The 27,921-nt window shown below is 47.3% G+C and overlaps 3 protein-coding genes across 3 annotated transcripts; 1 reads left to right on the plus strand and 2 right to left on the minus strand.

Annotated features, from left to right (window-relative positions):
- Positions 1-6,857: 6,857 nt before the first annotated feature.
- Positions 6,858-9,320, plus strand: LOC127762620 (uncharacterized). Its single transcript, XM_052287103.1, has 2 exons — positions 6,858-7,031; positions 8,136-9,320. The coding sequence occupies exons 1-2, from the start codon at positions 6,858-6,860 to the stop codon at positions 8,973-8,975; spliced, it is 1,014 nt and encodes a 337-aa protein (XP_052143063.1). The 3' UTR covers positions 8,976-9,320.
- Positions 9,321-14,934: 5,614 nt separating this feature from the next.
- On the minus strand, positions 14,935-16,792 carry LOC127763645 (blue copper protein-like). The gene is made up of 2 exons (XM_052288409.1): positions 16,560-16,792; positions 14,935-15,533 (listed from the first exon to the last, which is right to left on the minus strand). Exons 1-2 carry the CDS (start codon positions 16,729-16,731, stop codon positions 15,100-15,102), a joined length of 606 nt encoding a protein of 201 aa, XP_052144369.1. The 5' UTR covers positions 16,732-16,792; the 3' UTR covers positions 14,935-15,099.
- Positions 16,793-20,977: 4,185 nt separating this feature from the next.
- LOC127763578 (agmatine hydroxycinnamoyltransferase 1-like) lies at positions 20,978-24,835 on the minus strand. Its single transcript, XM_052288322.1, has 2 exons — positions 24,120-24,835; positions 20,978-21,985 (listed from the first exon to the last, which is right to left on the minus strand). Exons 1-2 carry the CDS (start codon positions 24,597-24,599, stop codon positions 21,308-21,310), a joined length of 1,158 nt encoding a protein of 385 aa, XP_052144282.1. The 5' UTR covers positions 24,600-24,835; the 3' UTR covers positions 20,978-21,307.
- Between the last annotated feature and the right edge of the window lie 3,086 nt (positions 24,836-27,921).

Genomic DNA, 27,921 nt, shown 5'->3' on the forward strand with positions numbered 1-27,921 from the left:
ATTAATATGAGAATTTTTAAACCGTGAGAGTGAACGTGGAGTCTCCTTTTTCTATTTCTTTTAAGTTAATTAATAGATTACTAAGGAAATTTCTGAACTCTAAATCAAAATATATATGTATTATCCAATATGTGAATTGAAATAGATGTATTATCATTGTAATACTAGGAATTACCTATAAAGTATCCAAAATTATCTAATGAGGTTGTATTAAAATATAAGCATCTTTTCTATCTCGAGGAGATACCATAAGATACGAGATACCAATCTAATCTAACTGTTGATTTAATAAAGGTATGATTGGACTAAACAAATTTAGGGTGGCGCTAATCACCGCCCATCTCAGCCGCTCAGCCAATAGCACCTCCGTGCCACATCGAATTCGCCGCGGCCGCCGTCGCATCGCAGCTAGTCCGCCGCGGCCGATGTCTCATTGAGGCCGCCGCGGCCGCACGTCGCATCGAGGCCGGGGCATACCATCGCATCGAGGTCACAGCGGCAGCCGTCGCATCGAGCCCACCACGGCCGCCGCCATCGCATCGAGCCCGCTGCGGCCGCCGTCGCATCAAGGCCGGCGCATCCCGTCGTCGCATCCACCTCGAAGACTCTGGCGTCGCTTCCACCCCGCTGCTGTTGTGGACTCCGTTCTTCCTGTGTCGTCTGGTGCAGACCAACCATCGTCGTTTCTCTTGCTACTCCTGATGGCCTGAACTGGACCATCGTCGTTTCTCTTGTTGCTCTTGCCCAGCGATTCGTTTTCTCTCGCGAAGATATGACGATACAACGCGAAAGTAAAAAACTACCCCCACCCACAGTACCACTTCATTGGGGAGGTACGGTAGCATGAGGTACCAACGTTTTTTTTTACTGTTGGATGATGCCAGATCAACGGCCACGATTTAGTACTGCACAACCTCAAGGACAGTAAAAAATCTCTTAAAATATATGTAAAGTTATAAAGATCAAAGACATTTAGAGTTGAATTGTATTTATGATTAGGAGTAAAATACACCGCCGGTTCTTAAAGTTGAAGTGTGGTGTCACTTAGATCCATGATTTTGTAAAATTGACATTAAGGTCCACGAACTTGTTTAAGTGAATCATTGCGGTACAAAGCATATTTAACCGGGTTGACAGTCCTATATAGCTGTCTAGCGTGACCACATATTTGCTATTACATCCCTCTGTGCCCAATCCACCCTCTTCTCCCCCAAATCCTTTTCTTTTTCTTCTCCTTCTCTCTTTTTTCCTGGTTTTGCTCTTTGCCGCTGATGACCACCGACAAGATCCCCATGGCCGCCGCACCCCTCCTCTCCATAATGCGCCCTTGTCCCTGCAGGTGAGCTGGCCGGCGAGCTCGCCCCGGTCGTCGTTACCGAGTTGGCCCCTGCCTGCGTGCCCTCGAGATCTTGCCGCCGCCGTCAGGCTCAAGCTTGACGAGGTAGCCGTCGGGAGCTCGATGGAGAAGAAGGCAGTCACGGTCACGGCCTGATTCGATGAGGGGGGTAGTGGACGCTCGGTCTAGGTGCCCCGCGCCCTTGCCATAGCCATCCCTCCACCACCGCCGGAGATAGTAGCACCATCGGGGAGAACCGTGCCTCACCGACGGCTAGGAGTAAAAACTGTACGGAAACTTTTCGGATTGTGGAGTTATTTTCGAAAACAGAATCTGTCAGTCAGAATTTTTTTCGGAATTTTTTGGGAACGGAAACGGATTCGGAAATATTTTCTCGGAAACGAAATCGAAAATGATAAGGGCAGTTTCCGTCGGAACTCGAAATCGGTCGGAAACTTTCCGGAAATTTTCTCAGAATTTCTGGAATTTTTCTCGGAATTTCCAGAAATCACAAAATACCCTGGATTTTTTTAAGCACTAAATAGTTAATGCCATGGTGTTTGGCTGTTATTTATTAAAAATATTTGTTATGCAAATCTAAAATTACATAAGAATATTTTTTTCCTGCATTGGGATTTATCAACAGCGTTACTAATTTATTCCATAGATTGTGTTTTGTGATATACTGTTAATACTTTACAATTGGACTTATATGATTGTGTTTTATGATGAATTGTTAACCGTTGAGACTTGAGAATTGGGTTTATCAGTTTGAGGGGTTTCTTTATTCTGATAAATTTTCGTTACCGTATCCGCGTCGTTTTGATTTCGCTCCGTTTTCGGTTTCGATAATATTTGATTCCATTTTCGTATCCGAGATTTCCAATTCCGAAAAAAAATATGAAAACGAAAACGATAAAGATGATTTCCGTCCGTTTCCGTACCGTTTTCACTCCTACCGACGGCCAGATCTGCCGGTCTCCCTTCCCGCCGGTTGTCGGTGCCGGATCAACCACGTCACCGGATCCGCGCCGTGATGCCTCGCCTCCAGAGTGATGGATGCCGAGCTCCGCCTAGTCGCTTGCTTTGGATCCGGCCTTCTCGCCAGTTGTCGGCGCCGCATCTGACCTCCTCACCGCCGGATCGGCTCTACGCCGCCTCGCCGCCGGAGTGATGGATGTCGAGCTCCGCCCTGGCACCGGCGTTGGATCCGGCCTTCCCGCCAGTCATCGGTGCTGCATCCGACCTTGGATGGCTAGTGTCCACATGCCCCTTGTCCCCACCGCCGCTGCCATGTTTGCTGCGCCCCGACTATTCTGCCGACCAAACCAGTGGTGCAAAAGTGGAAGGGCCTAATTGAAAATATGTGGCCACGCTGGACAATCAACCTAGTCAAACATGTTTTGGAACACAATGATTCACTTAAACAAGTTCATGGACCTTAATATCGATTTTACAAGATCATGAACCTAAGTGACACTACGCTTCAACTTTAAGTACCACCTACTTTACTCTATGATTAGTCTTAAATACTAATGAATATTCATGACTAACACTATAGATTTACCCTATATTATCTCTATATTATTAGAAATTAAGTAGGGTTGTCCAACCTCGTCTGAGTAAGGTTAAGGCCTGGTTTAGTTCCCAACTTTTTCTTCAAACTTTCAACTTTTCCATCACATCGAAACTTTCCTACACATATAAACTTTCAACTTTTTTTTTCGAACTTCCAATTTTAGCGTGGAAGTAAACACACCCTAAATCAAAATGTATGTAAAGATAAAACACCGTAGAGTTGAATTCTATCTATGATTAGTCTTAAATACTCATAACTAACACGCCATTGACCAATTCAATTTTTAACATGGATTTAGAGGGGATTTTTTTTCATGCTTACATTTTGTACTAAACATGTTTTTCCAACTACCTACTATCCTCATCGTTTTTTCACTCTGATTAAAAATTTCCTTACCCTATGAATCTCTCCAAAACTTTTTATCAAGTTCTATGAACACCTTAGAAGATTGCCTGGACGCACAGCCTATCTTGATTTTGCAACGACCCACTATCCTCATCTTTTCTATTATAATTTTGCGTTTCGACAATCACTACGGCATCGGCGAAGATTAAAGGCACAGCCAGCATTACTCAATTAACGACGGGCCTAAACAACGGGTTCACAATTGTTGTGCAGTCATCAGTTTTCGATCGCCGCAAGGTTGTTGCCTTGTCCACCTACGTATTGTCTGTGTACAGAAACAGAACACCGCTCTCACTGTCCATCTGCTCCACGCGCGGTGGAGGTCAACAACAAGAAGGACCATTGATTCAACCAGCTGTAGGAGCGAAGTAACTTCTACTGAATGTTTCTCTAACCTCATACCAACTCTAAACACTACAAAGATCAGTCGGCAATACCGGCAACTTTCACTTTTACCTTTACAGAACGACCACGAATGAAGTGCAATTGAATTAACCACGGATGTCATGCATTTCCCGTATGCTGCTCTGGAGTGATCGATCAGTGAATTAAGTTAACCTCCCAAGCTACATTACACAGCGACAGCTCACTCGGACTGTAGCTAAGCTAGCAGCAGCGACTTCTGACGAGCACTGGCCATAGCGGTGGTTGGTGAAGGGAGGAAGAAGAAGAGGCGAAAAGGTGATGTATGGTAGCTTTGCTTCCCTTGCAATGTACCCCACCCTCCCAATCTTGTCATCACTCCGCCACGTTGCTGTCGGATCAATCAGAAGGGGAATTGTATATTTTCTTTCTACTGATCAGCTAGTGGTAGTGGTGCATGCAGATGCAGTGCCACTAATGCATATGCAAAGGATCGATGCCCTTCTCATTATTAATTTGTACCGGACTTGAATCGATCAGCAATGGAGGTGTGTGTGTGAGTGAGCATAGCTACTAGGGCAGCCTCATTGAGGAGATCCAGGCTGTTGGTAGAGAGGCTCATGGACCATGATCTAATCTAGTGGTTTGCGAGTCCCTGTCAGGCATAATTGCGGGTGAACAGAAGCTGGCCGAGGTGGCTCGGATTGGTTGGTAGGGGGATCAGATCTTGTGAAAACTATGTGTGTTTAAATTTCCAGCAAATATATTGCCATTAGCTAGAATGTTGTAATTTAGCTACTACCTAGAGACGGCTCCTGTAGTCCTGTGCCCGTGTCTGAACTCTGAACTGAAAGATACGCACATGTGGATTTGTATCCATTCCAAACATACACTTTGCTCTCTCTGCATGCAGAGCAGAATGAAACAAAACAATTTCGACCTGAAACTCGACTGATCTTTGTACGTATTTGCTCGTGAGTCGTGAAGGGAAATGATGGGTGAACGGACCGGCACCGGGGAGCAGAGACGTGTCTGGATGCTTCAGATCAGTGACTTGAGAATGGGCTGGCTAGCTGGCTGGTGCCTGGACTTTGCTTCAGAATGGAGCATAAAATCGCTGTCAGTCTTTCTCGGTCGATCCAAATGATCAGAAGCTGCATTCGGAAGCACTACAAGATGCTTAATTTTGTTTCTCTTACCTCTCTCTCTCTCTATATATATATATATATCCATTTTTGTTGCTGTTCAAGCAGTCGGTTGGCGCTTCAAATCACCACCCTGATTGCCATTGCCAGCTGAGAAGGGGCTCGTTTATTCGAGTGACTGCACATTTGATTACTAATCATCATGCATGGCCACTGTTGCGATGCATCTATTGTGTGTGACTAGCTAGCTAAGCTTGATGCTAACCTCACACTATTGGTTGAGGAAATTGATAGAAATGACATTGTATGATTACGAAAACGACGTATGAGGAATAGGTGCGGATGCCATGCAAAATCAAACCTAAGTTTTCAAAATCCTTAGTACCTTTGTAAATAAAATACAAAAGTTGGTTGCTTTACCCTTCACCTTTAGTTAGTAGCCACTTTTCTTTAATTTATTGGTCTTAGGAGTGGTGTAGTCTTTATTGATTTTTGCATTAACATTTGACAGCCTATCATGTGGTAGTTCATGCCAATATGTTTTGCTCTGAGTGGACTATTGCAAATAGTCTTTCTGTATAGTATCTCTCTTTCAGACAGGAGTTCGTGCTAGTAGGTAGATATGTATGCGCCAGCTAAAATATAGCCGCAGATAAAATACGGCATCGATCGATTGGGTCACAATTAACCTGGAAATTGAAAGTCTGAAACCGTCACATTCACTACTGATTAGAATCTCTTAAAGGGACCAATTAACTTTGCAAGGGGAGCTAATATAATGTTCAGACATTCAGTGCCTTGATGCAGTACTACTACATGAGATGTCCTCCTTTTGGGTGCTGTCAAAACTGAAAACTTTTCACACACACTCACGTAAACACGCTGGATTATATTATATGGCCCTTAATTAACTGATCCAATTAATTGATCAAGCAGACAGGGACAATCGGACAAATCAATTGGTTGAACCGCCGGAGAAGAACCATCCCTCTCGCGCCCAAAAAGACGGCAACGAAAAGGTTCAGTGCTGTCGTTCGCAATTGCACCAACCAAATACAATTACGGATGCATTTGCCCTCCCGATCTGTGTACGTATATGGTTGAGACCACTTCGTACTGCGTACGCCCAATTTTTTGTTTTAACGAACCGGCACTTTCATTGAATAGAGCAGGAAAAAAACTGTACAATCTAAACGGGTTATTTACGAAAAGTGAAAAATATAACCCCTAAGGAACAAGGCTAGCAAGGCCCCTTGCTCCTGCCAAAGTCCAGGACTTTGCTTTCTCTTTGATCTTAGGCACTAGGCATGACGCCGATAGCTATTTGTATCTGAATATCTGCTGGTTTCGCTCTGTCCATGTTTCCCAAGAAATCAGGAGGAAGGCTGCAAGCCTTTTTTGCACTTCTGGGTTGGAATCCAGGTCCAACCACCACTCATGGACCGTTGCAGGGTTACTCCAAATTACTGGATCGATTTGATCTTGGGAGGTCCAAGTTGATATCAAACCCCAAATCCTCCTCGTATATCTACATTCCGCCATGAGGTGTAGGGCCGTCTCCAGGGTATGCCAGCAAAGAGGGTAGTAAGCATTGTTTTGCCAACCCCGTATTGTGAGGCGGTACGAAGCCATACTCTGTTTTGGATGATCACCCATGTGCCCAGGGCTTCATATGATCGTCATGTAGTTTGTACTAGTAGAACCAAGGAACTGCGCTTTATATGTCGATATCACAGTATATTCCTCGTGGGCTGTAAGTTTCCAAATGATTTGGTCTGGCCAGTTGATGAAATACACATTTTGAACCATGCTCCAGAGAGACACTAGTTGGTCCAGGAGTTCAATGGGCATGCCACCACTGATTAGGAGGTTGAGATCTTCTATCCATGTGTCGCCCTTGCAAACTTCCCTCAACGTCCTGATTTTCCTTCTAGATGTTGCATGACACTTGGCACCAGGTCTTTCGGTCTTCTACCTTGCAACCAACGCGAGTCCCAGAAGCGGGGCTACTGACCCATCTCCCACTGAAATGGTGGTGGCCGCCGCAAAGAGTTGCTTGTCCTTCTCGATGCACGGCATCACGTGCCCCGTCCAAGGTTTTCTTGGGGTCTTCCATCCCTGCCAGAGCCATCTTACATGGAACGCACGTGTGAACTCCTCCAAGTCGAGCGCTCCTATGCCGCCGTTAGCGATGGGGGAGCAGGTTCTTGTCCACTTGACCTTGCATTTTTCCTCCCGTCAGGTTTACACATCCCGCCGAGAGGAAACGCTTACGCTGCTTGTGTAGGACCTCAAATGACTCCTTGGGCACTTTTGGTGCGGTTAGGAAATACACCGGTTGCGAGGAAAGAACCGCTTTCATGAGAACCGCTTTCATGAGTGTCGTTCTCCTAGCGATTCCGGCCTCTCCAGGCAGCCAAGCGCCCAGTGGACTTATCGAAGAGGGGCTGGAGGTCGGCCCTGCTCACCCGACTGGCCGCCAGCGGTAGGCCGAGGTACTTCAGGGGGAAGGAAGCCCTTGTGTACATTGATACAAGAGCTTTTTTAATAAAAAAAAAGTGGGAAAAAGTTTTGCCTCGTATATATTGATAGAAAAGAAGTTAACCAACGATTATAACTTTACAGGGCCTTTAAAGAAGGGTCTGAAAAGAAAAACGCCTTACGGGACCTCTCTAGAAACGGTGAGCTTTGCGAGGCTTCTTGCCCTGGCTGTTACCCATGTTATCGATTATTCCTTTATTTTTGCTAGGAGGGCCATCAGTAGTTTTTCAAAGTGCCAGAAGAGACTAGTATCAGTGTATCACCCGTGGCTTTAGTACGTTCGCCAGGTTATGTGGTATGTGAAGAAGATTGTACCACCATTCCTCCACCGAGACACAGTTGCCCCAGCTTTGGGGATTTAACTGGAGAACGGTCCACCTTTGAATTTCAGCCCATACTCTCTGAGAGAACCTGCAATATGCTAGGAGATGCAAAGCCGTCTCTTGGATGTTGGCTGGCATAGCGGGCATAACCGTTGATTTACCCAACCTCGTTTCTGTAGTCTGTACGCTGTCAAATTCTATTTTGCGTACGTCCAATATGTGCCCTTCGGTATTCAGATACCGACGCGAATTTGCATATGAAGCGGAGATCGATCGAGTAGGTGTGGTGAGTGGTGACATTTTGCGTTTGCACGGTTGCAGCCGTGGCGTGGCCGTGCGAGACGACGTATAGGTTTGTATTGTACGGCGACGTAGTTAGTGTCAGTGTGGCTAGTGGGTGAGTGAGGTGAGCCGGGCTGAGCTGGATGGTGACGAGCTACTAGCTGCTCGCGCTTATCGCCAGCGCGCGCGATCGGGAGCGTGGTCACACCGCGCTATATATAACTGTGGCTCGCACACTCGCTTCCTCCCACTGCTCGAGTAGACGAGAGATCGACCTTCCCAGACACCGGCGAAATGGCGCTCCTCCCGCTGGTCCTCGCGCTCCTCGTCGCCTCCGCCGCCGCGCAGCAGCCACCGACGCAGTCGCCGCCGGCTCCCAACGCGCCGCCGTCCAATACCCCGCCGCCGACGCCCCCGTCACCGACCACGCCTCCCCCTGCACCGCCGGCGCCGACCACCCCTCCTCCGGCTCCCACCACGCCGCCTCCGGCACCGACCACGCCACCCCCGGCGCCCACCACCCCGCCGCCGTCTCCCCCGGCGACGCCCCCGCCCGCTCCCACCACGCCACCCCCGTCGCCGCCGTCGCAGCCTCCTCCGGCCCCCGCCACCCCGCCGCCGTCTCCCCCGGCGACGCCCCCGCCCGCTCCGGCCACCCCGCCCCCGTCCCCGCCCCTGGCGCCTCCTCCCGCAACGCCTCCTCCCCCGGCGACGCCTCCGCCGGCGCTGGCGCCCGCGCCCACCCCGTCCACCGCCCCGACGGTCGCCCCCACCACGGCGCCGACCGTCTCCCCGATCAGCCCCAAGACGCCCGCCCCCACCGCGGCCACACCCTCGCCGTCGCTCTCCCCCACCGCCACCCCGACGACCGACAACTCCGGCGCCACGACGACCGCGCGCGCGGCCGGCGTCGCCGCGCTCGTGGCATTGGCGGGCGCCATCTTGCTTTGAGCCTTCGAGTAGTGTCGCTGTTGCTTTCCTTCCTCCTGTACCACAGCTAGCTGTGCGCGGCGGCACGGCCACGCTTCAGCTCGCTTCTTTCTTTAATTTTTTTTCTTCTTCTTCTTTGTTTTTAAAATTTTTTCTTTCGTGTTTGTTATTTAAATTTTTACCGGTGGTATGATCGATCGATCGATTCTTGATGTACGATGCATTGGTTGTCAGTCCGCATTTCTTCTGGTGATCAGCGGGTGGTTGGTGATGATGGTTAGTGAATGATCTCTTGGTGTCAGCTCGCTATGTACGTTAATTACTACTTTTTTTTGGTTCTATAGAGGGAAGATTTGTGTATATTTTTGGTGTATCATTTTCGGTGGCAGTTGAATAAAAAATCTCCATGCAGCTCATCTACTGCGCTCCATGCTCAATTACTAATTACTGTCATACTGTTCCATGCTCTCTTTTTTTACTCAGCATTTTAACTGTGTAATTATGGGGTACATGTCAAACTGTCCTGTGTGGCTGTGTGGAGAGGGATCAAGATGTCAGGGCGCATTTGAGACGACTGACGCGACCAGACCATCAACTATCCATGTGCAACTGTAAAAGAAAAGCACGGACGCTTTAGATCGCGCGTGAGATTTTCCCCTGCACGGCTGCACCTAAGCAGAAAAAAGAGGGAAAAGAAAGGGCCATGTGTTGCACTAGTACACAAAAAGCTGGCGGAAAGCGATTTTTTTTTCTTTCTTTGATGGAATGATTTGGAACATTTCTCTGATTTTTTTTTTAAAGAGGGGACAGTGTTTAGTTGGGCCCTTCTCTTTTGATCAAATTGACACTTGAGAGGCCCATCGGCTGTCCAGTAGATCTAGGCTGCTGAATTTGTGGCTACCAACCGAATTAGTTTTTTAAATTTTTTTTTTCAATTTTCACATAGTAAAATCACACAAAACTCCTACGTTCCGAAGTGAACTGGTTCTGTAAAAATAGTCTTGCAAGTTGCAAGAGGCCTGCCTTTGGTGTGAAACTAGGAATGCATCAAGTAACATTGTTTTGTTTGTAAGCTTCTAATCGAACAAAGAGGCACATTTATTTTCAGAAAAGTTTAAACAAAGAAAATGCTACTTTTAATTTTATCCAGATTTTCCAAAATTTTAAAATGTTGCATTGATTTTTGCTTTAGTACTACAGCACTGCAGTACTCCAAAACTTGCCAAGTGACAGACTACGCAGATACGGTGGCACGCCATAATCAAGAGGCGGTAGAGTCATTGATCACCCATTGAATTGTACACCACCGAGTAGTTAAATTAGTACAAGCTCAATTCAAAAGCAGGGTTGTTCAGTTTTGTACCACGATGTGCTTCTTTATATGGTTGTACCGCGGTGAGAGATCACTAGATCGATCAGGGATCTGCTCTGATCGATTCCAAAACAATCTTTTCGAATTGAAGCAGTACACAGCATTATTTCTATCGTGCATTACAGAACTCCACAGTCCACACACTGTAGTCCGTAGCTAATTTACAGAGAAAATCATGTGCGGTGTGATGACCTTGTTACTGTTAGAAAGTAGAAACCCCTCTCACCGAACACCAATCAAGCTCAGGAGGAGCCCCTGCTCGTACCAATCACGGAGTAAATTAAGCAGCGAGACCCATCCATGATCCACCGGCACGCATGTACTACTGATGTAGTACTGCTTTTGCTGCTAATGATGCGTAGTACCAAATGCCTTCGGGAAAAAAAGGGCTCGAGGCTCTCGCGAGTCGCGACCCCGGATGCAGATCGGAGCAACACGCACGGTAGGTGGCGACTTGGCGATGGCGAGAGCTTGGAGGGATCATCTCATCCCCCATCATCGCGAATGATTTGCGAAATGGAAATGAGAAGGGGGAGGAGAGACGATGGGTGATCGATGGACCCCGGCCGATCGTCTGGTGAAGCTCGCTAGGTGGTATTCTCCTTGTCCCAATATAAATTGTACCTAGGACTAGATATGATATCTAAATTCGTTGTAATATTATACTTCCTCCGTTTAAGATTAATGACATTTTGACTTTCCTCAAAGTTAAACTACTCTAAGTTTGACTGATTTTGTAAACAAAATAGTAATATTTTTAACCCAAGACTGATATTATGAAAATTTATTCTATTAGATTTAATGAAACTATGCTGATGTTGTAAATATTACTTTTTTTTCTATAAAAATAGTTAAATTTAAAGTAGTTTGATTTTGACCAAAATCAAAACATCTTGTAACCTGAAATGGGAGTATATAAAATGTCACATCTAATCATAGGTGAATTTATATTGGGACGGGGGAGTGTGAGCTAGTAGGCCGCCACGCACCAACTCAGAAACGATGACTAAAGGCGAGGCACAGCGCTGTTGGGTACGTCGATCAAGTACAGCGCCGTCCTCCGGCGGCCCAGGAGGCCGCGAGTGGAGACGATCGGAGCGACACGCCATGGGCGGCTTGTCGGAGCTGTCAAGAGTAGCTTTCACGCAAGGCATGCTAGTAAAGTAATTTGGATCGATCGATCACAGCTCATCATAATTTGGTTTTACAATCACTGATGACTTGGTGAGTAGTAATTTTATCACCGGCCAGGTGCTGAAGCGACAGATCGGCATGGGATTGAGATTATTCTTTCTCCAATCACAAGAAACCGATACACGCAGGCGCATATCCGCGTCAAATCTGTCAAATTTTTTTTCACCGCATGAAAAAGGCTCCACACTTGCGCGCCTCGTTTCACGGCCATGATTTTGCACATAAATAGGGAACAAGATGTGGTTACGAGGGCCATCCTCCGGATGAACATCCGGTAGACAGCATGTAATGCTGGCTGCGTGCGTGTGGGCCAAAATTAAAGCACGCAGAGGCGCAGAGCAGAGCGCGCGCCGGGGAAAAATGAGAATACCCACAACTGGGCTGGAACCTGCAAAGATCAATGTTCCTCTACTGCTAGGAGTATTAATTAATTTAGCTTGGTTTGATGAATGAATGCTGCTGAGTAACGCCTAGTCGAGTCGTTGGCTCGTTGCTCACCGGAGCAGAGACGGTAAAGTTTTGCCCGTGTGCTCGATCTCCAAACGAGACTACACAGATCTAATCTGTTGGCTGCAGCAACGGGGCCGGCATATAATTGTAGAAATCCGGGTTGCCAACCTTGGTTGAACACTGAATTCCAAGAGAGCGATAGTACTAGATGATGGATCGACCGGACAGAAACTGCAGGTGGCCAATTAAATTCACAGGTAAGTGCCAGGTAAATAACTCCTAGCTAGAACACCGCCAACACGTGAGTGAGTTATACCCATCATGTGAAGTCTGGGTTCGTAGCATACAGCGTATACGTACTACACTACCATGAATACTTTGCTGTCTGTACGTTATGACTTTATGAGATCGACGGGCATACTGGGTATTCATGTACGGTGCATGCGATCCAAGAAAACTGATCAAAACTAGTACCTACACAGTGCTCATGGCGCAGCTAAATGCTAACGAACTCATACAACGTTCTTGGGGAGTCTGGACTCTAGTTAAGGTTGTGTTCTATACAATTACTGTATTTTCTGAACTTATACTACTCCCTCCGTCCCATAATATAGCAATTTAAAACCGGACGAGACACTTCATAATATAATGAATCTGGACTTCGTTGTACTATAAAGTATCTCATCTGGTCCTAAGTTGCTATATTATGGGATGGGGGAGTATCTTATTTTTCACGCACACGTTTTTTAAATTATAAGAATGTTTTTTTCTTTAAAAAATAAATATATGGTTGCTTTAAAATTATATTATTCCTTTTCAAGATTCCTTAATAGCACTTAATTAATTCTATTTAATGTGTTAGGAGAAATGATTCTTAACCCCCACAAACGAACACATCTCTTAAGGTCAAAATGCTCATATCGGGACTATTGCTGTAAACGAATCCCTGTCCTCTGTCTTGTATCGCTGATTCGCTGATGTGGGCAGCCCTAATACGCGATTGATCGAGCGCGGCCGCCAGCGCGTGGTCGATCCGCCTCAGTGCGCGCGGCTGGGACCGCTTTTTTAGCCTTTTCGGCTGATGCGGGTTCTCCATGTTTCTCGCATTACAACATTGGACGGGCCAAAAATAGGCGTTGGCTATGTGGGCTACCAGCCTATGAATAAGTTCATTTGAGGTTCCTTAACTTGATAACGAATTCGATTTTTGTCCCTAATAAAACACAATAGCAGATATGATAGGTCCCTCAACTATCAAAACCAGTTCAGATGAGATCCCTCGGTAGTTTAGATGGAGGTTTTGGCTGACTTGGGGCTTATGTGGCTGGTTTGACTTGATCCTCGTCCTACGTGGCGTGATGTGGCACTGAAAGCAAAATTTAAAAATTTAAAAGATTTTTTAAAAATGTGGGGCCCATATACCATTCGGAAAAACCAGTGGGACCCACCTGTCACTCCTCTCTATCTCCACAGTGAGTCAGCGCCTCCTCTCTCCCTCATGTCAGTGCGGGCAGACAGCGGGGCCAGGGGCAGCGCTCCATAACCTCCTTTGCGCGATGTTGCGACGGTTGGCAGGGCCAAGAGTGACGCCATCCTCTTCAGCCTCCTACCTCAATGACCTCGGCGGCGGCGGCCACCGTCGCGTTCGAGCGGGATGGCCGGCGAGGAGGGGGTCGCGGCTGTCTGTATCTACGAGTGGTGGTTGCGGTGGAAGTCGCCGATGAGGACACGACGACAACGACTTGAGATGGAAGAAAGTGATGGTTGCTTGGCAGCGGTGGCGGCGTGCAAAGTTGCGATCAGCGGCAGGCAAAACACAACGTCGATGCGTAGTTCATCTAGTCGTACAACACCGCCAAGCTACAGCTTCTTCTCGAGCAGCTCTTATTCCACCTGTAGCACCGCTTACAAGAGCAAGCAAGGGCGCCGCCGTCGGTGACGACGACCTTAGCCTCATCAAGGCCGTGGACGTCACCGTGCCAGGCGACGTCGCGCTCACCGACGGATCCCTTCCTAGCGGCTGCGAGGACCGCGGCTACGGAGGCGGCGGAGGAGGTGACCGTGCGTGCTACAAGTACGGCAAGGAGGGCCACATGGCCAAGGACTGCTCCCAGGGCAGCGACAACGGCGCGGGAGGAGTACAACGGATGATGGCCTCACCCAACACGGCCTCGACGGCAGCAGCGTCAACGGCAGGGTCACCTCCTCCACTCTATTCGGGTCAACGAACCTCGACTCTGCGTCGCCTGCGGCGTCAGCGTTGTTATAGTTGTCCTCCGCTGCCTTGCCCCACGCATGTGCCAGCTTGCTCCGGCAGTCGTCCGTCGTGCTTCGCGGGCCGGCCGCTTCGCCCCGCCTCACTCGTCACCTGCTCCGGCCACCCTGTGGCGTCTAGGTGAGAGAGAGAGGATAGAGAGAATAAGGATGACATGTGGGGCCAAATGGCCCCACCATTTTTATTATTTTGTGTGTGACTAACATGTGGGCCCCACGGGTTTTATTATATTTCCAGATAAAATTGTCACTTAACCGCCACCTGGGACGAAGACCTAGTCAAAAGGATCCATGGAGGCGCCACATTAGCCAAAACCGCCATCTAAACCACTAAGGTATCTCATATGAATCGGTTTTAATAGTTGAGGTGGTATTGCGGTTAAGGGACGAAAATCGAACTTGCTGTCAAAGTTAAGGAACCTAATATGAACTTATTCCACCAGCCTACCACATGGTTGCAGAAACGGGCTTGGAATCAGACCATCTCGTTCACACGCCCATGGGCCAAAAATCCACCAGTCCTTCCTCACGCGTCGGGCCACGAAGCCCACGATCTACGCATTCACCCGCCCAACGGATGATGGCTATGCGATCGTGCGTGCGATTCGATGCTATGCACGTAGACAAGTACGTGCGGTGCACCGATATTCGTATCACCGTATGCCGTATGCGCACTCGTTGATAAGCAGCACTCGCACGGGGTCAGGGTCACCATCAAATAGTGCTAATATTACGGAGTATTTTTGCAAATGGAGTAATCAAAGTTCCAATACGAAATCGCGGTCGTAGTAGTACAATACAAAGACGAGTTCACGGAGCGCGTTAACTAATAAGGAAAAATTAAACGTCGCGGAGAAATAATAGCCGAACTGGATGAAGATGAGCAGCACTGCCTCTTGCCTAGCCTAGCCCATCATGGCGAGGCCGACGGCCCCGACCAGCAGGCCCATCACCGAACGGGCCTCGCTGCCGCTGGCCCCGCCGGTGCTGCCCGTCGACTTCGTCGTCGTCGTCGGCGTCGTGGTCGCGTCCGGCGTCGACGAGGGCGTGTCCATGCCGGGGTCCGACGACGGCGTGGCGGGCGTCGCGGTGGACGGCGGGGACGACGATGCCGCCGGGGTGGGGGTGGTGGCGGCCGCCGCGGAGACCGTGACGGCGAGCTTCATGCCGCCGGAGCAGTGGCCGCTGGTGCCGCAGATGAAGTAGCGGGTGCCGGGCTTGGTGAGCGCGATCTTGGTGTTCTGGTCGCTGTAGGACTGGATCGAGTTGCTGGCGGAGCACGCGCTGTAGTCAGCTGAGCTCACCTCCGCCACCGTGTGCATCATGTTGTACTGGAACACTGCACATAGCCACACACCACGGCAAAACGTGCGTGTCAGTGTCACGTTTAGTTTGGCACAGAGAGGACCAGCTTGCACTGGTCATCTATCAAGCGTCAATTTACAGGTAACCAGAAATGGGTGGAGTTATGTTCCCACGTACAGTACCCCTCTTCTGTCATTGTACACATTTAACGCTTTTAAAATTTTGTGCATTAAGTTTACGATGCTATGATAGTACTGCCCTAATATATCATAAAATGTAGTTATTTTTTCACCTACTCATTTCAACCAATCACAATCATTTTTTTCACATATTCTCTCATCGACCAATCACACACTTCCTCCAATTAATTTCACCTGCTATTCTAGCACATGTGCTAAACTTAAAAATGTTTATATTTTGTAACGGAGGATGCAGTAGTACTACTTTTCAAAGTAAATTTATCTACCATTTTTCTCTTAAAAAAACTTAAACATATCAGAAGTACTCTATTATCGTAAAGTTTCAAAAGTTTAATTAAATTTTGTAATAAACATCGAATATTGCCAGGCTGGCAGTTTTTGCCTCGCAAGCCGATAGTGATACACTACTACACAGTACTACCGCTACTATAGCTCTGGACAAACCAAATTTGTGGTCCAGAGCAACATGTAGGGCTGGTTTGGTTTGTAATCTAAATTGGCCTTACCAATTTTTGTCGATGCTAAATTTTAGTAAGTTTTGGCATGACTAATTTTAGCAAGGCAAAGTTGTGTTTGGATTGAAGCCAAAATAGTCTATGTTAACTATTGAAATGGCATATTTTTTTTAGACATGTCAAAATTTGACTTCAAACCAAATAAACACTAAACACTGTTGAAATTGCCAAATATTGGTAAGGCCAATTTAGGCCTCAAACCAAACCGTCCCGTAACATCGATCGTCTAGCATTGTTGGTAGACGGCACGTCGATCATTAACAACAACTGTTTCGTACTACTTGGTACTGAAAGTATTGTTGGTTAGTAGTATTAAGCTTATCTAGAGTAGTAATGTAACTTTACCGAGCGAGTCACCAACGCTGAAGGTTTTGCTCTTCGCCCAGGTATCGTAGTCCACGCCACTGCTCCAGCCGGATGTGTCGCCGACGGTGTAGTCCACGGCGAAAGCCGGCGCAACGGCGGCGAGGAGTAGCACCACCAGACCTGCAGCTGCAAGTCCATGTACTCCAGCCATGATGGCAGAGTTAATTAGCAAACGCGAACTGATTAGAGCCGTACTAGTACTGGAGGCTTCACTGAATTAATGAGATGACTGCAGGTCCACTGCGGGTTATATAGTGTTGGTAAAGAGATGCAGGTGGTAGTACTAACTAAAGCGAACTGAAATGCTGATTAGTTTTTGGGTGCAGTTGGGTTTAGTTGTGCTTGGCACCAACTCTCTCCTCTTTTGCTGCTCCCCTGATTGCCTGAGCTCTGTCCGTACGTATTCGGCGCCAGTGGCACAGTTTAGCTGTTGTATTTGTATATAGAAAATACTCCCGTTAAATTAGTACAGATTCACTAGTATTGCTCATATACGTGTACTGATAATTAGCTGTCTGCTGTCACACACAATTTAAACAACAGCAACTGCGATTTCTGAATATAGTGACCTAACAACAACTGCAGATCAACTGAGAATATCTTCTATTTTGCTCCCTTCTTCCGTCACTACTCCACTTTTTAGTTGACAGAACAGATGGTACACCGCGGAATCATGGGTCATCAGAAATACGATTATCATCAGTTCTTCACCATATATCACTCGTGATTTCCGTTGCAACGCAGAAAAAAAAAGATTACAAATTAAAGCAGAAATATATATTGTTATAAGTGATGTAAAGAGAAGTTTTTTTTTTAGCAAAATAGCATAAAGAGTCAAGAAAGGTGCAACGAAAAGATGTTGATGGCAGATGTTGGTTGAACCGTTGAACAAACCTGTTAATTTAATTAGTGAATGTACACTGACGGACTGACCTGGCTTAATTTGATTAATCAAACCATTGATTGATTGATTAGCTTTTCCATTGTCAGCAGTTAATTGATTGACTATATGCATACATTGGGCAATAATTGCCCTATATGTAGTTCCGGAGTTACTTCGTACTCCCTCCGTCCCAAAATAAGTGCAGTTTTGCACTATTTATGTTCAACGTTTGACCGTTCGTCTTATTTGAAATTTTTTTATGATTAGTATTTTTGTTGCTATTAGATGATAAGACATGAATAGTACTTTATGTGTGACTAAATATTTTTAAATTTTTCATAATTTTTTTAAAAAGACGGACGGTCAAATGTTAGTCACGGATATCTATGGCTGCACTTATTTTAGGACGGAGATAGTACTGTACCATTTCTTTGTGGAGGGTGATCATGCATGGTACTGCTAGCCGCTAGGTGACCATGGGTCATCAGAAATCATCAAACTTAACGATTATCAGCAGATAATTTGATTAATCGAACAATTGCTTGATCATATGCATGATACGTCTAGGCATCCTTCAGATTATAGAATGGAGGAAACTTTTTAACATTTTAAAGGAGAAGAATTAATTCATGCGAAAATTCTACGTACAAAATTCCCATGTTTCAAATGAGTCGTAAAAATGTTTCGTTTCACTGCTAACGTCTCGCCAGTCCTTGGATGATCCGCTCTCTGTGCTTTCCCTCTGTTTGACCCTTGACCGGATACGTTGTGTATTTGATTTACGGTTATAATGGGATCTGTTTGTGTTAGTATCAAGTTGATAACCGATATATTCCCAACAATACACCCTGCTTCTTCTCTCCTGGTCTCGCTTAATAAATTAGCCGGCCGGCGAACTTTTGTTGGCCCAGCGAAAACAACATTCAGGGTGTTTAGTTCACGTTAAAATTGAAAGTTTGATTGAAATTGGAACGATGTGATAGAAAAGTTAGAAGTTTATGTGTGTAGAAAAGTTTTGATGTGATGAAAAATTTAAAAGTTTGAAGAAAAAATTAAAAACTAAACGGCCAGGCCTCATTTCCAAATCGAATTGCCGACAATTTCCTTGATCAATTTTGGAGTAATTAGGGGAAGCACTACTGGTGCACTATACCTACCAAAGTTCAAATCATGGTATCTACGGATATTACGCATATGCAAGTAGACTTTTAACGGGATTTTGATGAGGTCAGTGATATGATGTTAGTTTTCATCTCTTAGAGAGTGTGTTAAAATGATGTATTTGTGGGGGTGTGAGTATTGTGTTGCGTGTGTATACATCTACCGTGTAATAGGAAAAAAAAGTACAAATTAGTCTGTACTAACTAGCATATTTTCATGAACAGTTGAATTCAACTCTGAGGACAAACAATTTTACAACCTTGGTTCATTATAAACTGAGTTTGATTTTTACAACTCGAGTGCATACACGCTCGATCAGTTTGTTTCTCTTCCCTTAAATACCAATTAAATGGTTACAGAAATTCTAAAATATCCAGCACCTTGTAAGTTTTCAATCCCAAATTATATGTACACAATTGTGCGTGTTGTTTAAAAAAATTATATGTACACAATAAGAAAGTAAATAGAAAAAAACAGGTATTTACTCCGTCCTAAAATATTACAACTTTTAACATTAATTTTTTTTCCAAAACTATAACATTTTCTTCACCTAAATTTCTTCATCCCCTTGTTTTTCTCAATTAATCAAAATATTTCTCTATTTAATTTCATCTAGTTTCTTAATGCTTGTATCCAATCTCAAAAGTTCTTACTTATATAGTTCTAATGTTTGTGAAGTGATGTACGGCGTTGTAAATTTGTAATATGTGTTATTACCACTACTTAAAAAATAATTTTTTATGACATTACCCTATAATTTTCGCTGACGGCTAACGCATATTCCACCAACAAAAAACATAATGAGGGATGGAGGGCTACGGACTGCAAGCGAAAACCGATTTTCGTTGGCGGCCACGCTAAGAGATCCGCCATAAAAATAACTCTATTTTCAGAGGAGGATCACTTAAGCGTCCCCCAGAAAAAAAAACATATTTCTATTAGCGGTAGGGTAAAAAGTCCGCTTGCATAAATAATCCTATTTTTACTGACGGGGCTCTTAATCTACCGCCAGCAAAAAAAAAAAAAAAAAAAAAAATTCGCTGGCGGTACTGAAGAGCATCGCTCTTAAAAAAAACACGCGCTAAAATATCTCAGCCCATTAAAAATCACCACCCACCACACCTACCCATCCTTATCCCTCCTCCATCATGGCCTCCTCTCTCCAGATCCACATACTCTCCTCCTCCCAGGCTGTTCGGTGGCGCGGCCGCGACGAAGGGAGGCGGACGTCGGGGGGCGCGACGATGGCGACTGCGACGGGATGGCGACGGGGGCCGCGGTGAAGGGAGGCGGTCGTCGTGGGGCGCGACGATGGCGACTGCGACGGGGGGCGCCGCTGCCTAGTCCCAGCTCCTCTCTCTCTCTCTCTCTCTCTCTCTCTCTCTCTCTCTCTCTCTCTCTCTCTCTCCATTCGGCCGGCGTCACAGGGCGGCAGGGGAGGGGGTGGCTCGGCGGCAGCGCTTTTCTCCCGGCGGATCCGGCGACGAGGTGGCGTGAGGGCTGCGGATCTGGCGGCGGTGACTCCATCCGCCGCCGCCTAGTCCCACCTCCTCTTCCTCTCTCAGAGTCCCCCCTCCCATTCCCCCGCCGCCACCACCCCCTCTCCCTCTCTCAGATCTGGCGCGCGGGGAGCGATGGCAGTGGCGTCGTCAAGGCGGAGGCTGCGGCGGGGCTCGGTAGCGGCGGCGTCAAGGCGGATCCGGCGGTGGTGGTTCTCACCGACCACTTCAAGGACGACGACGGCAACCTCCGCAGCTGGTTGGGTTCAGCAGCTGCTGTTCTTGCGATGAGGCAATGGGTGATGCTGGGAACATTTTTTTTTCTGCAGGATCGACAATATCGTTGGCAAAATTAATTTTGATTTGTGATGTTGAAATTGCACTGTGAGGCCAGCATATTTGAATCGATGCTTGAATTTGTGATTGTGGACTTGTATTTGTGAATTTGTGAGAAAAAGAGGATGCTTGAATTTGTGATTGAATTTGAATTTGAATTTCCCCTCTTAAGAACGCTCTTGCGAAAATTGGTTTCCGCAGGCGGCCCTCTTAAGAACGTGCTTGCGAAAACCATTTTTCGCAAGCGCGTTCTTAAAAGGGCCAGCACATACCACTTTTTGCCGCCAGCGTAAATTTTTTCGTAGTAGTGTACCTTTTCTTTTCTGAAAAAAGCATTACATTATTTGAATGACTTGAAAAAGATGAGTGTACGTGCACTTAGGTCGTAAAGAAATTGTCTCCATTTTAAACTCGGTCACTCGGAAGTATTTATGATGTTGGCTGTTTGTTGTTCATTCCATGAGTGCACTTTCAGGGAACGTGCAGTTTTTTTTTCTTCTGAACATTTCAAACTGTGCTATAGTCAAATACATAGATTTTTTTCCCCGTCTTATTCATCCTTCAAGAGTACACAACAGATCATGCTCAGGATTTAAATAGGTTTACATTATCCCGCCAAGAAAAAAAAGGAAGGTTTACATTACATTGGTTTTCGATCTTGACGAGTACAATCTCTGAAATTTCTCTCATTGCAACAGTCGTAGTCATACATAACAATAATGTGTACTCGCTCCATCCCATAAAAACCAATCTAATAGTTTCATCCAATACTAGATTGGTTTTTATGACACGAAGAAAATACTATATTATTTTACGATTGTCATCAACATACACATCTGCTTCTTCTTCTACTTGGGGAGAGTGGCCATGACAAGCAACGACCCAGCGCCGTCGTCGGGCATCACGACGACGAGCCCTTCGTCTCCGCCACCGCCGGTCACGATGCTGCAGGAGACATGCACGGGCTTGCTGTCACTGAGCACCAGCTCCTCCAGCCCCAGCTCGCTCCACTGCACCGCTTCCAGCGAGGCGCCGCCGGCGGCGGCGCCACCACCGGGCGACGCCGTGCACGTCTCGATGGTAGTCTTTCCGGCCAGGGAATCGTCCCCGGCGGCGGCGTCGACGACGACGACCGAGAGCCTCGACACCTTGTCCTTCTTGCCGAGCGCCTCGCTCGCCTTGTCGACGCAGGCCGCCGCGAGCGCGCGGTGATCACCGTGCCCGCCGTCCGCCGCCGCTGCCGCTGCAGTACTGGCCCTGAAGAGCACGGTCTCGGCGTCGCCGTCGCCGTCGCCGGCGAAGGAGTCGATCGGGACGGACCTGATGCGCTTGCGGGTGGTCTCCGGGCGCTGGAAGTAGGCGAGGTACTGCGCCATCGGGAGCGGGGTGGCCTTGCCCTGCGCCCTGATGCGGGCGTGCGTGCGCGCCCACGACAGGAGGAACCTCGCCAGCGTCAGCGGGTCGGCCAGCACCAGCACGCAGCTCACGCCGACGGCGTACCCGCCGTCTCCCTGGAACCGTGTCAGCTGCGCACACATCAAAGCAGACGAACATGTACGCGCATCAAGATCAGAGCAGTGCACATACCAGTACCATACCACCTAAATGATCTCATGTACACATGGAGCTCGTACTGTGGCGTGCTGCTGCCGCCGCGTGCGCCCATGCCCCATGAAAAGGCATGGAGCTCGTGCTGTGGCGTGCTGCTGATCGAACGAACGGATGACACATGTTGTGCGGCACATTAAAGATCTTTTTAAAATTTATTATTGAACATTCTTAATTTTAGAATAAACCTTTCCTAAACATATTTTTCAAAATCAAAACCGTATGGCCACACCAGCTGAACTAACATGTCATACTTGGCTGACATGGTAAAACAATACTACTACGTCACGTTGACTGGCATTACATCATTATTTGACCATGTTGATATGATTGTCGAAGTATTATCCTGCCACACCACTCTAGCTAGCGTGTCAGTACAAATCGGTCACGCCTGCTATAGGTGATGTGGCAGTGTTATTTTACCATGTTATGTGAGCTGCCGTGGGCTCACGTAGAAGGTTCAAATTTTGAAAGTTTAGAATTTAAAAAAGGTTTAAAAAATCACATTTAACGTGGTCGGTTACGCGTCTCGGTCATATTGGATACGTGCATTTATTCGCATGATCGGTGCGTACTTCACATACTTCGATCTAAAGTTACTCGATCCGTACATGTCAAACACCTGAGAGACTCCCTTGAAGGTTGCAAGTGTCTCGTGCAAACAGCCAGCGGGTCTATCTATCTGGAGGTGTACTCCACTACTAGTACTATCTTGCAACCGAATGCCTAACGGCGAAACTGACTACACCTTTCCTGCAAGCAGCATCAAAGCAGCAGGCCGGATGGGTGAGACGCATTCGAGTATCCAACCCCATAAACTCCATGGACGTACACGCATTTAACTAGGCACCGAAAATACAGTACGTGCTAGTACGTAGCAATAGTGTTTAGACGGAGGGCTCAGACTAAGAATAGTGGATTTCCTGTCCCTAAACTTATAGTATACGAGCTTTATAACAAAATGAACCAATATAATTAAAAATTGGTTGGATGGATGGATTAAGGATATATAAAAGATGGGTTAGACCCATATATGGAAAATTGGCTGGATTGGTGAATTGAGAAGATACTGAATCTTATGATAGTTACGCGCAGGGGTGGATCCAACGTGGGTGCAAGGGGATTGGACTCGAGTCCCCCCTTTACCCACAAGACCCATAGATGTCTCTGGAGCACCTTCTTTAATTTTTTCATCATAAATGATAAACTAAAGATCCTTAGATGACTGGAGGTTGAAGAAACTGTGTAATTGAGCCCCTCAAATTTTTGTTCCTAGATTGGCCCCTAGTTACACGCATACAAAAGAGCACACGACCTTCAACGAAGGTTAAGAAGATAACATGGGAGATATGGAAGGAAAGATGACAGAATGATAACAACGGCGATTTATAAGTAGAAGAGATGAGCTACAGCAGAACACAACCTCGTACGAATCTTGCATTAACTACTTCATAGGAAACCGCTCAATTCCGAACTGGAGCTTGGGAAATTCCTGTGTGCCAGTCGTGAGAAATTTTGGTGTGAAACTAATTCACATCATTGAAACTAGTTTTTTATTTCCTTCTTCCTATCGATCGGCAAAGGCCATCAGGTTTCGGACGACGACGAATGACGACCCAAAACTACTTTTTTCATGTGGCATCTAAGCTCGGATATGGATCGACGTCGGACGATATGGTTGACGCTTGATGGACAATTATAAGTCCTTATAAGTCATATCATTGTCATGCTAGTGACCAACAGATGGACAGATAGGCGTTTGATTATGATGGGCCCACCTGCCTGTGAGGCGACAAGTACGTCTACCACCATATCATGGATGGGCGCGACAACGACGACGAACAACATTAGATTCGATCGAACGAGTATTCCACAATTCGAAGTAGAAAAAGAACTCGAGAGATCGATCATGCCATCAGTGGGCTAGCTCTGTTTACCGCCACGCCACGGATCCCGATCGCATGATGGATGCATGATTAAGCTATTATATTTATGCTTGTTTGGATGATGCGATGGGTTGGTGGTTTTTGATGCATGCATATGCGCGCTCACCTGCATGAAGAACGGGGGGCACATGTCGGGGTCGTCGGCGTTCACGTCGGTCCACGGCGCCAGCGCGGCCTCCCGGCGCGCCAGGGCGCCCTTGCCGGCGAGGAACTCGTCGAGGGTCGCGTCCACCGTCGCCTGGAGGAGGCGCACGCCGGTGTCGTTCAGCTTCACCTCCCACGACCCGTCGGCGCGGCGGCGGAGCCGGCCGGCCATCTCCGGGTGGTCGGCCAGCGCCTCGCTCAGCGACTCCTTCACCCACACCCCGTCCTCCCACGCGCCCGGCGCCGCCCCGCCGGCGCCGCGGTAGTAGAGCACCGCGCGGACGCGGCGCTGCAGCGCGGGCGCCGGGAGCGGCGGCGCCGCCACGGCGACGAGGCGCGTCCTCCCGGGCTCCACGACGCGCGTCGGCACCGCCGTCTGCACGGCCTCGATGTGGACGACGTGCGCCGCGGCCGCTGCCGCTGCCGGCGTGGTGGCGGCCATCTTTGCTGATGTTCAAGAGATCGACCCACTTCTACGCGAACGCAACACAACTACAACACGAGCAAGAGGACTTTTGCACAGCCGCAGCGGTTGGCTGGCACCCCGCGCCCCTACTTATAGTTGTATTCGCGCGCTTGTATGGTTGTATTCGCCGCAGCGGTGCATGTATGTAATTATTGTACACTGTTAATTGTTGTTTTTATACTTTTGTGGAACTTGTGGTGGTGGACCGAATGAAACTGTTGTGACTGACGAATTATTCATCATTTTTCGAATGGACATCCAACCGGCTATAAGGTGGGCTGGGACTTGTTAAAATTGGGGCTGTTTGGTTGGATACTAAAATTTTATCAGAACCCAACTTGATAAAAGTATGTAACACACAAAAAGTGTGATCAAGTGTGGTAAGATGCGGCTAAAAAATAAACTTATGACATGTGGGCTAGTGGATTAATAAAGTGTGGCTAACAACCAATCAAACACTTACCTAATAAAACATGGCTTGTATAACATATAGCGTGGTAAACTATGATAATAAACTAAACAACTTCATCAGTAGATTGTCTTTCTGTTCCGAGACGCCTTAAAAGTTGCAAGTCTTAAAAAAAGACTTAAAAGTAACACGACTTAAAAGTCTTAAAAGTATAATGTTTCATATGCAACCGTGTGACATTCTCGGAGTGCCTTTCCCACTGATGCTTTGAGGCACGAAAGGAGGGGAAAGCACAGCACAAAACCTGCGGGGACTAGAGCTTTGATGCTTGAGGAAAAAGTTGGACTGAAGGAGGGAGAGGTAGACAGGTAGCTAATCTCCCAAAATGAAGACTGGTCAAGAAGAGAGTACAGGTATTATCACATCAGGCAACGGTTTCTATTAATTGTTAGGTTTGCGCAGTTGGGGGTTGCATTTACTTACTTCCGCCTGCTTATCTGTTTTCAAAGAAAATCCCCCAGCATTATTCTCTGCCACAACTCTCTCTCTCAAAAAAAAAAAAAAACTCTTTCACAGGAAAGAAGCAATACTAGAAGGGGTCTGCAGTACATTGATATTGGCAGGTGTGAAGCGGCGGATGGAGTCTTCATTTTGATGATAGTCAGAGAGCAATGGAGAGGTCATGTATATTGGGGTCTTCTGTGACGCGAATGATGATGAAGGCAAAAAATAATGACGTGGGAGCAAAAACATCAGCAAAATGTGGGATTTGTTTCATTTTTGCCAAACAAGTCCTAGCTAATACGGAGTGTACAACCTCACTTGGTTTCAGAGTTTAGGGCTTGTTTAGTTTACACTAAAATTGGAAGTTTGATTGAAATTGAAATGATGTGATGAAAAAGTTGGAAGTTTGTGTATAGGAACGTTTTGATGTGATGAAAAAGTTCGAGGTTTGAAGGAAACTTTGGAACTAAACACGGCGTAGGTGTGTAATTATTCAGTTCTACAGTACGGTGGGTAATTATTAAAAATTTACCCGTGCTAATGTTACGGCTCTATTTTACAATACAAATAACCAAGACATATTCTGGCAACATAAGTATTTAAATATATTTTGAATCGCCAAACAAATATATGCAGCTATTTTTTTTTAAAAAAAGTAAGAATTACCCCCTAAACTATCGTGGTCGACTGAATTAACACCCCCCTCAGGAACTCAAAAGCTAGACATCGCTCACCCTAAACTTTCAATACTGGACGAATTACCATCCCCCTCCCTCGATCCAATCCAAAGCGGTTTTGTCCTACGTGGCGATCCAGTCAACATTTTATTTTTTTTAAATAGTGGGGCCCACATGCCATACCCCCTCTTCCTCTCTTCCACATGACACACATGTCAAACGTGGTCAGTGGTCAGCAGCACGCACGGCACGACGGGGAGCGGGGACAAGCGGTGGGCAGCAGCGCGCGGGCATGCCGGCTGTCGGCGCGCACGGCAGCACACGGGGAGGTGGAGGGGTTGGGGGAGGGGGAGCGGAGGTGGATAGGGAAGGATATGAAATGCAGGTGGAAGGGGAGGCCGGCGCGCACAGCGGTGGCCATGGCGGAGAGGGGGCAACGTCTAGAAACGTTGGCTAAGTGGAGACAACGTCGCCGCCGTGGCACTGGCGGCCGCCGTGGGCGAGGTTCGCTGGGAGGCAGCCACGCGAACGGGACCGTGCTGGCGCCCGATTGGCCTCCGTCTCTCTCGCCAACCACCCGATCCGCCTCCGCCACCGGTGTGGAGCTCATTCCCTAGCCGCTGCTGTGGCCGCCGCCTTCCTCCCGCCGCAGTCTCCCGGTCGCATGCCTCTCTCACCTCGCACACCCAGCCATGCCCGCCGCTCTCGCCTCGCCGACCTAGCCGTGTCCGCTGCTGCTCGCCACCGACCGGAGCCCGCTGACCAGTTCCCCCTCCTCGCAGAGGGCCAAAGGCGAGAAGAGGGTGGTGGTAGCCGAATTTGGGGGAAGCGGCTCGCTCCGCCTCCGCCTCCACCGCCGGCAAACCGAACTCCTTTCCCCATCTCTCTCATCCTTCTCTCCTTGCAGTGTGGAGAGGCCCTCCCGTCGCCGACAGCAAGTTGATGGACACCATGGCCTCTAGCGTCCTCCTCGGCGCACCCCTTCACCCGCTGTGGAGCGCTCTCCCGCGACGCAACCTACCGTCGTCGCCGGCCGCCCAAGCTCTCCCCACCTCCACTGCCGGCTGCCCGAGTTCTCTCCACCTCTGCCTCCACCGCCGCCGCCTGAGCTCTACCTCCGCTGTTGGCCACCCAAGTGATAGATAGATAGATAGATAGATAGATAGATAGATAGATAGATAGATAGATAGAGAGAGAGAGAGAGAGTAGAGGGATTAGGGAGGGGAGAGGGATGACAGGTGGGTCCAGGTGTTTTTTTTAATTTTCTTTGATGACTGGATTGCCACGTTAGCGCCACGTATGCAAGCTCAAGTCGAAAACAGCTCAAAACAATTCTTAGGGGGGTTATTTGTCCGATTTGTATAGTTGGGGTGAAGGATGTTTGGTTTTACGGTTTAAGGGGGTAATTCGATCGACCATGATACTTCAGATGTAATTCATACTTTTTCCTTTTTTTATGTACATCTGATTTAAAAAATAATTTCAAATTCTCATATATTTATTATATTCCATAGTATCCTCTAACAATCAAACATAGGATCATAAGATACGTCAGGACATCCATAAATTAACCATGACAAGTTCCATAATATATAGTAATCATTCCATAATTCAAAATAGATGCACAAGAAATTCACTTTATACAACTTTTTTTATAAAGTTAGACTTGGAGCTGAAATAAGTGTAGGGTAGAATTAAAGTCGGACTT

This window comes from Oryza glaberrima, chromosome 2, assembly GCF_000147395.1.
Source record: "Oryza glaberrima chromosome 2, OglaRS2, whole genome shotgun sequence".
NCBI lineage: Eukaryota > Viridiplantae > Streptophyta > Magnoliopsida > Poales > Poaceae > Oryza > Oryza glaberrima.

Bases quoted from the DNA above. Each gene is read 5' to 3' on its own strand.
- LOC127762620 (XM_052287103.1), top strand. From the start codon at position 6,858: ATGGTGGTGGCCGCCGCAAAGAGTTGCTTGTCCTTCTCGATGCACGGC. The intron at 7,032-8,135 runs GTTCTTGTCCAC...ACGAGCTACTAG, and splicing joins CGTTAGCGATGGGGGAGCAG to CTGCTCGCGCTTATCGCCAG.
- LOC127763645 (XM_052288409.1), bottom strand. From the start codon at position 16,731: ATGGCTGGAGTACATGGACTTGCAGCTGCAGGTCTGGTGGTGCTACTC. The intron at 15,534-16,559 runs GTAAAGTTACAT...GGCTATGTGCAG, and splicing joins CAGCGTTGGTGACTCGCTCG to TGTTCCAGTACAACATGATG.
- LOC127763578 (XM_052288322.1), bottom strand. From the start codon at position 24,599: ATGGCCGCCACCACGCCGGCAGCGGCAGCGGCCGCGGCGCACGTCGTC. The intron at 21,986-24,119 runs GTGAGCGCGCAT...ATGTGTGCGCAG, and splicing joins GCCCCCCGTTCTTCATGCAG to CTGACACGGTTCCAGGGAGA.